This window comes from Aquarana catesbeiana, linkage group LG02, assembly GCF_042186555.1.
Source record: "Aquarana catesbeiana isolate 2022-GZ linkage group LG02, ASM4218655v1, whole genome shotgun sequence".
Taxonomy (NCBI): Eukaryota; Metazoa; Chordata; class Amphibia; order Anura; family Ranidae; genus Aquarana; species Aquarana catesbeiana.
Window position 1 is genome coordinate 747,314,348 of NC_133325.1, and position 12,718 is coordinate 747,327,065.

Genomic DNA, 12,718 nt, shown 5'->3' on the forward strand with positions numbered 1-12,718 from the left:
ATGTAGTGGATGGAGCAATGGATTTCGGGAACATAAAACAATTCTTCTAATTTTTTTTTTTTAATTGTCTGATTACTGATTATGTTTTTCACACAATAATTTAATTTAAGTTAGATTTTATTAAAAAAAGGGGGGGGGGGGACTGCTTTAACCCTTTAGCCAAATTTACAAGATTGCATACTAACAATCATACCTGTAATCACCGGCTCGGGTGTTGGGAGGTTTCGTGCTTTCTTCTTTACCATGGTATTGATTTAGCACTTTCTACAAACACAATATAAATCAAAAACAATGTTTATATTAATATTCTATTTTTACTGGATATAAAATGAATAGTGTGTGACAGATTTGAATAGATAATGTGGAACTGGTCTATCCATCTCTGATCTCATTATTTCTAGGGAATATACAGTGCCTTGAAAAAGTATTCACACCCCTTGAAATTTTCCACATTTTGTCATGTTACAACCAAAAACGTAAATGTATTTTATTGGGATTTTATGTGATAGACCAACACAAAGTGGCACATAATTATGAAGCGGAAGAAAAATGATAAAAGGTTGTCAACATTTTTTTTACAAATAAATATGTGAAAAGTGTGGTGTACATTTGTATTCAGCCCCCCCCCCCACTTGTGCCCATTCTTCTTTGCAAAATAGCTCAAGCTCTGTCAGATTGGATGAAGAGCGTCTGTGAACAGCAATTTTCAAGTCTTGCCACAGATTCTCATTTGGATTTAGGTCTGGACTTTGATTGGGCCATTCTAATACATGGATATTCTTTGATCTAAACTAGAGCTGCACGATACTAAGAAAAATGAGAATCGCGATTCTTTTGCTTAGAATACAGATCACAATTCTCTCACGATTCTTTAAAATGGTTAAATTTAAAAGAGAAAAATCAGCTGTAGACGGCGCATGCGCAATCAACACACCGCTCGCTCCCGATGCTCGGGGCTTGTTATTCATTTATTACAGCAAGGGGCGGATGCTTTTCTCAAAGGGGCGGATGTATAGTTAACCATACATCCGCCCCTTTGAGAAAAGCATCCGCCCCTTGCTGTCTTTATAACCATATATACATCTGCCCCTTTGAGAAAAGTATCCGCCCCTTGCTGTATTAAATAACCAGCCAGGGCATTGGGAACGAGCGGCGTGTTGATTGCGCTTGCGCAGTCCAGGCCGGCACTATGCTCTATGCTGACTGACGTCAGTTCCAGTTGCTGACGTCAGTTCCGATATCAGCGCCATTTGCGTTCCACGCTGGTTCCGTGCCCCCGACTGGGAGATCCGGAAAATCGAGCTAATCCAGCTTGCAGATCGCGCGGGGGGGTGAATCGAAATCGCGATCTTATATACGATTAATCGTGCAGCTCTAATCTAAACCATTCCATTGTAGCTCTGGCTGTATGTTTAGGGTCGTTGTCGTGCTGGAAGGTGAACCTCCGCCCCAGTCTCAAGTCTTTGCAGACTCTAATGCCCCGTACACACGAGCGGAAAGTCAGATGTGAGCTTTTGGTCAGAAATTCTGACTGTGCGTATGCTCCATCGGACTTTTGCTGGCAGAATTCCAGCCAGCAAAAGATTGAGAGCAGGTTCTCTATTTTTCGGTCGGAAAAAGTTCCTATCCGAAAATGCGTTCGTCTGTATGCAATTCGGACACGCAAAAAAATCACGCATGCTCAGAAACAATTCGACGCATGCTCAGAAGCATTGAACTTCATTTTCTCAGCTCATTGTAGTGTTATACGTCACCGCGTTCTTGACGGTTGAAAGTTCAGAGAACTTTTGTGTGACCGTGTGTATGCAAGGCAAGCTTGAGTGGAATTCCTTCGGAAAAACCAGCCAAGTTTTTTCCGACAGAATTTCTGATCGTGTGTATGGGGCATAACAGGTTTTCTTCTAAGATTGCCCTGTATTTGGCTCCATCCATCTTCCCATCAACTCTGACCAGCTTCCCCGTCCCTGCTGAAGAAAAGCATCCCCACAACATGATGCTGCCACCACCATGTTTCACGGTGGGGATGGTGTGTTCAGGGTGATGTGCAGTGTTAGTTTTCCGCAACACATAGCGTTTTTCTTTTAGGCCAAAAAGTTCAATTTTGGTCTCATCTGACCAGAGCACCTTCTTCCACATGTTTGCTGTGTCCCCCACATGGCTTCTTGCAAACTGCAAACTGGTTCTTATGGCTTTCTTTCAACAATGGCTTTCTTCTTGCCACTCTTCCATAAAGGCCAGAGTTGTCCTGTGGACAGATTCTCCCACCTGAGCTGTGGATCTCTGCAGCTCCTCCAGAGTTACCATGGGCCTAGTGGCTGCTTCTCTGATTAACCACTTAAGGACCGGGCCTCTTTTTTACACTTGTTTACAAGTTAAAATCATTTTTTTTTGCTAGAAAATTACTTAGAACCTCCAAACATTATATATTTTTTTCTAATACCCTAGAGAATAAAATGGATAGTTGTTGCAATACTTTCTGTCACACCGTATGTGCGGTCTTACAAGCGCACTTTTTTTGGAAAAAAATACACTTTTTTTTAATTCAAAAATAAGACAACAGTAAAGTTAGCCCAATTTTTTTTTTTATATTGTGAAAGATAACGTTACGCCGAGTAAATTGATACCCACCATGTTACGCTTCAAAACTGCGCCCACTCGTGGAATGGCGACAAACTTTTACCCTTAAAAATCTCCATAGGCGATGTTTAAAAATTTCTACAGGTTACCAGTTTTGAGTTACAGAGGAGGTCTAGGGCTAGAATTATTGCTCTCGCAGTAACGATCATGGCGATAACTCACATGTGTGGTTTGAACACCGTTTTCATATGCGGGCGCTACTCACGTATGCGTTCGCTTCTGCGCATAAGCTGGTCGGGACGAGGCGCTTTAAAAAAAAAAAAAAAAATTCTCATTTATTTATTTTACTTTTAAAAAAAAATTGACACAGTTTTTTTTTTTTTTTTTTACATTTTTGGGTCACTTTTATTCCTATTACAAGGAATGTAAACATCTCTTGTAATAGAAAAAAAGCATAACAGGACCTAAATATGAGATCTGGGGTCAAAAAGTTCTCAGATCTCATATTTACACTAAAATGCAATAAAAGAATTAAAAAGTCACTTGGAAAAATTTCTCCTTTAAGAGCTATGGGCGGAAGGGATGTTTAACGTCGATTTCGCCCTCCCATGCCATGGAGCCGAGCAGGGGTCATCTTTCCCTCAGTCGGCAGCCAGGCATCCACGGGAGAGGATGCGATCGTCTCCGCCACGACTGGTGGGTCCGGTAAAAGGAGGAGACGACCGGAGCACGGCAAGAGGGGAGTGGGTACCTCTCCCGCCGCCGATAAAAGTGATCTTGTGGAGAATGCGCCGCGGAGACCACTTTTATCCTAAAGAGAAACACACGGCGTTCCCAAAAATATCGGAGTTATGGCAGCTAGCTGCTGCCATAACCCCAGTATTTAACGTCAAAGTACAGACATATGGGCACATCGTTTTGTGTGAAGTGGTAAAAGGTCCTTTCACATGGGCTGTCCAATAAGGGCCACCTGTCAGTTTTTCAGATGGACCCGATCGGACCCTCCAGTCTCCCCTATAGGACGGCGGATGTAAGCGTTGACATGTCTGCTGACATCCACTACCCGGTCCGATCTGATCCTTTTAGCAAAATCCAGACAGATGGTGGTTCTATTTTCTATCCGTCTGGTGGATATGATCGGATAAAAATGGGCAGTCCGTCTGTTTTCACCTGATTTCCCCATAGAGAAGAGCGGGACTGTGTCCTCTGTACAGTGAGTGGAGACGGACCGGTCATCCGCCTGATCAGCAGAGCGATCCCCCCCGCTGAGCGAGCAGATTTTGTTCCATGGAGGCGCCTGTGTGAAAGGGCCCTAATGCTCTCCTTGCCTGGCCTGTCAGTTTAGGTGGACGGCCATGTCTTGGTAGGTTTGCAGTTGTGCCAGGTTCTCTAAAAAAAAAACTCCGAGGGCTTCACAGAACAGCTGTATGTATACTGAGATTAAATTACACACAGGTGGACTCTATTTACTAATTAGGTGACTTCTGAAGGCAATGGGCTCCACTAGATTTGTAGTTAGGGGTATCAGAGTAAAGGGGCTGAATACAAATGTACGCCACACTTTTCACATATTTATTTGTAAAAACATTGTTAAACCATTTATCATTTTCCTTACACTTCACAATTATGTGCCACTTTGTGTTGGTCTATCACATAAAAGCCCCAGAAAAAAAAAATTGTACGTTTTTGGTTGTAACATGACAAAATTTGGAAAATTTTAAGGGGTATGAATACTTTTTCAAGGTGCTGTATCTTTGGAAAGTTACTGGTCAAGAGGGATGCAGTCCTGCTCTTTATGACAGCGCTTGGAACTGATGATGAAGTCACACAACAAAGAGCTTACCACTTTCAGCAAATGAATTACAAAGACCTAGAACAGAAGCAGGTACGGATCTACAATACAGCTTGCTGTGATCCTTGCACTATAGATAATGAATCTGTAAAGAATTATTCAATCAGCTTTTTTTTTCTTTTTTACACATTAAAGTAAATTAAAACTCACATATACACAGTGAAGTGATTGGCCTTGGGTAATACACAGAGATTAAACAAATCCTCCTACATAAGTTGTACCTGTTTACCTGCTGTCTTCTCTTATCTACAGCCATTTAAAGTCCAGAATTTATAAAACTTGTCTGAACATACAGAAAAAAAAGTGGCGGAGAGCTGAAGTTACACTCTGTAGAGCTCAGTGAGGAGACCTCTGAGAGCTGATTGGGGGGTACAGCTCACAGGAACAGAGCCGAGGCTGTCAATCAGCTGGAGCTCCTCCCCGGTCACCCTTTTTTCTCTTGGTGTCAGAAAAACTTGTCAGACGTGATTCATGCTGATAGCAGAGGAATGAAGCAACAGACAGAAATGACACTTAGTGTGCTTAATTGAGACAAATACACACTATAGAGGGATGTGCTTTGTTCATATTTCATGTCTGAGGTTTACAACCACTTTAACCTCTTCAATACCGGGCACTTCCTGCCCAGGACAATTTTCAGCTTTCATCGCTGTCGCACTTTGAACGACAATTGTGCAGTCATACAACACTGTACACAAATGACATTTTTATCATTTTCTTCCCACAAATAGATCTTTCTTTTTGTGGTATTTGATCACCTCTGCGGTTTTTATTGCTAAAAGAACTAAAAAAGGCCGAAATTTTTGAAAAAAACAAACAGTTTTTCTTCGGTTTTGTTATAAAATGTTGTTTTCTCCTTTACTGACGCGCTCTGATGAAGCGGCACTAATATGTAAAATTGATGGGCACTGATAGGCGGCACTGGTGGGCACTACTGATGATAAGGTACTGACAGGTGTTACTGATGGGCACTGATTGGCAGCTGTGGTGGGCACCTCTCATGGGGGCTGCGCTGATAATCAATGTGCTGAATATCGGTACAGGACCCCCCCCCCCCCCCTGGCAGGGAGAGCCGCCGACTGGCTCTCCCTGTCAGCGCGAACCGAGGAAAGCAGTTTACTGCCACTTCCTGGTTCACGCGCTGATCAGCTGCGATTGGTCACAGCTGATCACGTGGTAAGGAGGCTTCTTATCACGATCGGAGATGCGGTGACACGCCGCACCACCATTAATACTTCATATTCCCATCGCATACATTCCTGGATGAGCTCACAAATATGGGTGCTGCAGCAACAACCAGCTGGATACTGGTTCAAGTCACAATGAAGATATTTGCCAGCACACCACGGAACGGCGTAGAGAGCGTCCAAACGTGTAATGTATTGCATGATCACAACACAAGGAGAGTGCAACGTTTCGGAGTCACGCAGGACCCCTTCATCAGGCATGTGATAACGAAGGGGACTCCGGAACGTTGCACTCTCCTTGTGTTGTGATCATGCAATAAATTACACGTTTGGACGCTCTCTACGCCGTTCCGTGGTGTGCTGGCAAATATCTTCATTATGCCGCACCAACAGTCGCCACGACGCACGCCGGAATGTTATCCTGAAAGACGTCATCATTCTGCTATAGGCCGGGCGGGAAGTGGTTAAATGACTCTAAATGCTTTTCATTTGTGTTATATTGGTCTACAAAATGCAGCTGAATATACAGGATCACAGGCAACATCCACATACATAGGGATAGGGATAGGGATTGGAGGCGACCAGCTTCCCTGGGTCACATACCAACCTGAAAGCACCAGCCGCTCCTATACAATAAACACAATCTTATCACCCGGAGGTGGATTCAGGAGCGGCTTTTACACTATAGAGAGATTAGCTTTGCCTGCCAGTTCAAAGAGTTGCACACGAAGCAAGATAACAGACAGCAAAGTCCGGGAAACTTCTTTAGCATCAAACACCTATAAAGCTTCCTACACACTATCAGTTATTTTTCAAATGGTCAGCTCAGGTTGGAGCCGCTGTACTAACAATCCGATGTTAGTACAGTGATCTCCCCCGCTGAGCTATTGTGTTCTGACATTGAGACGGCCCCTCCGCCAGACCACTCCGGTCAGCGTTCTCTGTCATTGGCTGAGAGAGCTGATCGGGAGCTGGTTGGCTGCTGGTTTTCCAGCATACTTTTCTGCCATACACACGACGGGTCGAATGTCGCCTGGCACTCAGCCCGTGGGTTCTAGGCTTTAGGCTTCACAGTTAAGATTTGTGATTAGCAAAGATATCATCAGGGACCATGCACTGCGTCAGCATGCACGTTACTGTGCATTCCCATAAAGCACCTGCCCTATGCGCACTGCCATTCACTGTGAATGTCACCCCAACACACTGTACAGTAGAGTTAAAGTGTAAGTAAAGGCAACATTTTTTTTTTTTTTTTTAGTTTTGGATAGAGTGGAGATGGATTAGGTCAGTGTTCACCAACCCTTTGGACCTCATGGACCTCTAAACTCACAATTTAAATCCTGCAGACCACTAACGTGAATTTTACATGCCTTATACACACAATGCTCGGGCTCTGTGCCTCCTCTTCCCCCCACACTCTGCATCACACTAGAGCTGCACAATTAATCGTTAAAAAATCGTGATCTCAATTCAACCCCCCTGATGATCTCTATTGCAGAGTTTGCTGATTCTTTCATATAACAAGTGGAGAGACTTATCTGCTCACTCAGCTGTCAAAAGAAAAAAATCGGAGCAGTCTGACAAGTTTTTAACATGAAACATTGTAACTAATGCTTCCTTCTTAGATCAAAGGGATAAACTTCTTGTGTGAAGAAAAAAATCGGGCACTCTGCCAAGTGTTTAACAACATGCAAATGCAGGAAGTTTAACCACTTAAAGTCTAAATCTTTTTCTGACACTTGTTTCTTAAGTTGAAATCAATATTTTTTGCTAGAAAATTACTTGGAACCCCCAAACATTATATATATTTTAGCTGAGACCCTAGGGAATAAAATGGCAATTGCTGCAATATTTTATGTCACACTGTATTTGCCCAGCGGTCTTTCAAACGCAATTTTTTTGAAAAAAAAAAAACACTTCAATGAATAAAAAAAAAAAAAAAACGAAACAGTAAAGTTAGCCCAATTTTTTTTTGTTTTAATGTGAGAGATGATATTACGCTGCGAGAATCGTGATCTATATTCTAAGCTAAAAAATCGTGATTCTCATTTTAGCCAGAATCGTGCAGCTCCTCATCACACTGCTGCCTTACACAGACTCCTCATTGGATCTCACCTTCTTATCCAGCCATGTGCTCGAGCTCCGTGTTCCCCCCCACAGTCTGTGATCAGCACTGCCATTGGAAGTCCCCTCCTTCACCTCCCTCTCTCTGCACTACTCCCGGCGCCTCCCTCTGAGTTCACAGGAGCCTGAACTACAGAGGAGGCATCGGATAATAATGGGTGCTGACAGTACTGATTGCCCGCACACATTGAGAACACCACTGGAGACAACATTGAGCCGTATACATCCACCACAATGTTAATTTGCGGCTAGAAAAACCCTGGGGACCACCAAAAATGTTCTCGTGGTCCACGGCGAATGCTGGGTTAGAACACCTGACAGTTTTTATTGCTGTCTGGGTCCCCGTTAAGGAGATGCACCCTCTCTATTTGTCCTGTTTACTGATTTTGGGTTGTCAGCAGAAAAATAATAGAGGGGAAATCTTCCAATGGGGACTGGTTCTGGTGATCTGGGGGGTCCCAAGGGATTCCCTCAATTTGCAGGGATTTCCACTCATTTCCTGTTTGGCTATGGGACAGGAAGTGAAGGGAAATCTCTGCAATGGGACACAGATGGCAAAAAAAAAAAAATCTGACAGGGGTTATAACCCTCCCTTACTCTATCCCAAATGTAAAAAAAGTTTTGCCTATAGTTCTACTTTAAAAAAGGAAAGACACACTGCAACATGATTTAGCACATATACCATGCCTTGTGAAGTGCTGCATAGCTTAAAGTGGTTGTAAAGGCTCAAGGTTTTTTACCTTCATGCATTCTATGCATGAAGGTAAAAAAAAACCTTCTGTGTGCAGCAGCCCCCCAAGCCCCCCTAATACTTACCTGAGCCCCATCGTGATCCAGTGTGTGCACAAAAACTCTCCCTCCTCATTGGCTGAGAAAGCAGTGGGAGCCATTGGCTACTGCTCCTGTCAATCACAGACAGTGAGCCAATGAGAAGAGAAAGGGGGCATGGCTGAGCTACAGCACCGTCTCTGAATGGACACGCAGAGCATGGGCTCAGGAGCCCCAATAGCAAGCTGTTTGCTGTGGGGGCACTTGGCAGGGGGGTGGAGCCAGGAGCGCCGGCGGGGAACACAAGAAGAGAAGGATCTAGGCTGCTTTGTGCAAAACCACAGAGCAGGTAAGTATAACATGTTTGTTATTTTTAAAATAAAAAACTTGACTTTAATATCACTTAAAAAAAAAGAAGTAATTTGCAGTTTTAATCCAGAGCGGTGTGTTGGCAGCTCAATTATACAGCAACACCTGAGAGCAACTTCACCCCCCAGGAGAGCGCAGGACACGTCATTCTTGCCTAGGCCGGAATGGAAGCAGAATTGGGGCATTGGGGCAGGGCCAAAAAACAAAAAATGAGAATAGACTCACTAAATTATCGATTTGTTTTTTTTTTAACCTCATTCATGACAGAAGCTAAAACAAATCTTCATGCCTGAATCCAGTTTTGCAACTTTGACACATGTTCGAACAACGGTACATACCTTCGCCTCCTCACCGCCTGCTTTAACCCCGTAATCAGCGCACTGCAACCACATCCATTGCATATGGTTGCAAGGTACTTGCAGAACAGCTCCCATTACTTGAATGGGTCAGGCTTGGCAGGTGCTATGGGAAAGGGGGTAAAATTCCTGCTGCGGCACGCAGATGTGGACAGCTTGCAGAGTGGCCCTATTCACTTAAATGGGTCGCACTCAGTGGACACCGCCGAGTGGAGAGTATAACTCCTGTTCTGGACAAGAAGCAAAGCATCAAGGCTGCATTGCCTCTGCAGCTAAAGGGGGCAAACTTTGGGGGGGGGAGCAGCTGAAACACAGGGTTTTACCTCCCCCAACAAGTGTAAATGAGCGCTCTAAGTGGAACAAACCTAACTCTTAGAAAACTGCGAGCAGCCAGCTTTTTATTGCAGAAGAGACATGCCTGTCTGCAACTTTCTACTGAAAGTACACTGAGCTCAGCGTGCATTCCCAGCACATTTCGGCTGTGCTGGAAAGACCGATTCCTGCACACGTGTGCGGGATGACGTCATCCTCCACTGGCCAATCAAGAGGCCGAAAACCCAACACCCGGGGAGAAGATGGCAGCAGCTGGCAAGGAGTGTAACTGTCACATCACTGGAAAGTGAGCTCTTTCATTCAAACCCACTCACATGCCTTCCCTCTTGCCTGATGCAGTAGCTCTGAGCTCAGCGGTTGAGAGCTCACTCCTGAGATGGAGTTGGTGCACAATAAGGCCTTGTTTAGGCTTATGGAGGGTGGCAAAAATGCTTGGTTAAGCCGCGATTTTTGCCACCCACCAACTGCCCCTCCCCTTAACTACTTGCCTACTGGGCACTTTCACCCCCTTCCTGCCCAGGCCAATTTTCAGCTTTCAGCGCTGTCACACTTTCAATGACAATTGCGCGGTCATACAACACTGTACCCAAATTACATTTTTATCTTTTTTTTTTTTGGAGACAGATAGAGCTTTCTTTTGGTGGTATTTAATCGCCACTGGGTTTTTTATTTTTTGCTACACAAACGAAAAAAGACCAAACAATTTGAATTAAAATAAATATATTTTTCTTAGTTTCTGTTATAAAATTTTGTAAATAGGTAATTTTTCTCCTTCACTGATGGACTCTGACAGGCTGCACTGGTGGGCACCGACAGGCTGCACTGGTGGGCACCGACAGGCTGCACTGGTGGGCACCGACAGGCTGCACTGGTGGGCACCGACAGGCTGCACTGGTGGGCACCGACAGGCTGCACTGGTGGGCACCGACAGGCTGCACTGGTGGGCACCGACAGGCTGCACTGGTGGGCACCGACAGCCAGAACTGGTGGGCACCGACAGCCAGAACTGGTGGGCACCGACAGCCAGAACTGGTGGGCACCGACAGCCAGAACTGGTGGGCACCGACAGCCAGAACTGGTGGGCACCGACAGCCAGAACTGGTGGGCACCGACAGCCAGAACTGGTGGGCACCGACAGCCAGAACTGGTGGGCACCGACAGCCAGAACTGGTGGGCACCGACAGCCAGAACTGGTGGGCACCGACAGCCAGAACTGGTGGGCACCGACAGCCAGAACTGGTGGGCACCGACAGCCAGAACTGGTGGGCACCGACAGCCAGAACTGGTGGGCACCGACAGCCAGAACTGGTGGGCACCGACAGCCAGAACTGGTGGGCACCGACAGGCAGCACTGGTGGGCACCGACAGGCAGCACTGATGATTAGGGTAGATGTCCCCTGTGTGGATTGCCACTTATTGGCTCTCCTCACGCGCTGTCGGCGTGAGGAGAGAATTGCCGATAACCGGCAAATCCTATTTACATTGTGATCAGCTGTAATTGGACACAGTTGGTCACATGGTAAAGAGCCGCTGTGATTGGCTCTTTACCCCGATCTGTGATCAGTAAGGATGGGCTCGGGCTTGTTCGCACAGCCCACCAGGTAGTCAGCACTGCACTAATCACAGGCAGTGAGACATTTCCCAATCTCTGCATCCGCACATGGGGAAAATGTCTCACTGCCTGTGATTAGCGCAGCGACATGCCGACTTCCTGGCGGGCTCTGCACATGGGCTGTGTGAACACACCTGAGCCCACCCTTATTGATCAGCTCTGTCCTAAGGACACAGCGCTCACAGATCACAGCCGATGCGCACCACAGGGGCGCATAAGAAGCATGATCAAGGGAGGACGTCATGACACCCTCCCGGCAATGTGTGACTGCGCTGTCGCCATCATTCGTCTATCGCGTGGTCGTGAAGGTTTTAAGTTGCATTAGGCAGTGGACGGTGGTGTTGACTAAGGATGGGCTCCGGCGTGTTCGCAAGCTGCACGTGCCGAGCCCGCCAGGAAGTCGGCAACGCGCTGCGCTAATCACAGGCAGTGAGACATTTCCCGATCTCTGCAGCCGCACATCGGGAAATGTCTCACTGCCTGTGATTAGCGCAGCGCGTTGCCGACTTCCTGGCAGGCTCTACACATGCAGCTTGCGAACACGCCGGAGCTCATCCTTAGTGTTGACATGTCGAGGGCCTGATGCTTCACACCTAATGCCGATCGTCAAGCCTGCCGAACGCTACACATTCAAGTCAATAGGGAAGTGACGCAAATGCCAAGCAACCGTGGGCAACGCGTTTCTCCCCAAAAATGAGGTTTAAACAGGCGGTGAGAAGGCATCGCTTCCTCACCAGCTGTCAGGAGCCTCTGGAGCGCGATCCAAGTGTGGATCTGGCTTCAGAGGAAAGGGATATTTGACGCACGTCTACATCTATCTAAACACCTGGGGGTTTCTTAGCAACGTCCTTAGCAACATTCTGGGAGTTTTCCAGGAAGGCCCTTCATGGCAGGATCACCAAAAATTATTCTAATAGAAGCTGCAGATTGACAAATAGTGAAATTATTGACAGAAACAGCCAATATTTTACTGATTGCATTTCCACATCTCTCTATAAGTGAGTTACAAATGACTACCTACCGGAAAGGTCAGTCCAGAGCCAGCATATGGCAATGACGGGACACTGGCGGTGCCTGCTCGGTGTGTTCTGTAATATAGACGGTGATTGGGCTCCTCTTGCTCCCTCTTCGGCCTTTCCGCCTACGCCCGGCACCCTGCCACCCAGTCCACACGTTACCGGCTCCACAGCTCTCCCCCAGCACTCAGGCATGCAAGGAAAGAGAGAAACAGCCTTACCGACCTAACAGAAAAATAATGTCCTCAACTGTCTATTACTATCCGCCATCATCTAGAAGACCAATAACATAGAATAGGAACTACCTTGTCCACAGAAAAATGGCCTTAAAACGAAGACAACATAATCTGTATCATTCGCTCTCTTTAGTCTGATAAAATGAAACCCCCTCGTTTGACGTCAGTGGCTACCTATTGGCTAAACAATGACTTACAGAGATTATGTTGTCTTCGTTTTGCTGCCATTTTTCTGTGGATCTGGCTGTGTCTATTCTATTCCATGTTATTGGTCTTCTTTAGAACATG

At 45.9% G+C, this 12,718-nt stretch overlaps 1 protein-coding gene across 1 annotated transcript in view; it reads right to left on the bottom strand.

Moving 5' to 3' along the window:
* The window catches only part of USP16 (ubiquitin specific peptidase 16), a 53,208-nt gene extending 40,777 nt beyond the window's left edge, over positions 1-12,431 (bottom strand). The window contains exons 1-2 of the mRNA XM_073617091.1: positions 12,200-12,431; positions 194-264 (exon numbers count right to left, since the gene is read on the bottom strand). Coding sequence (XP_073473192.1) covers positions 194-245 — 52 coding nt within the window. The 5' untranslated portion in view covers positions 246-264; positions 12,200-12,431. The remainder of the gene's footprint in view (positions 1-193; positions 265-12,199) is intronic.
* Between the last annotated feature and the right edge of the window lie 287 nt (positions 12,432-12,718).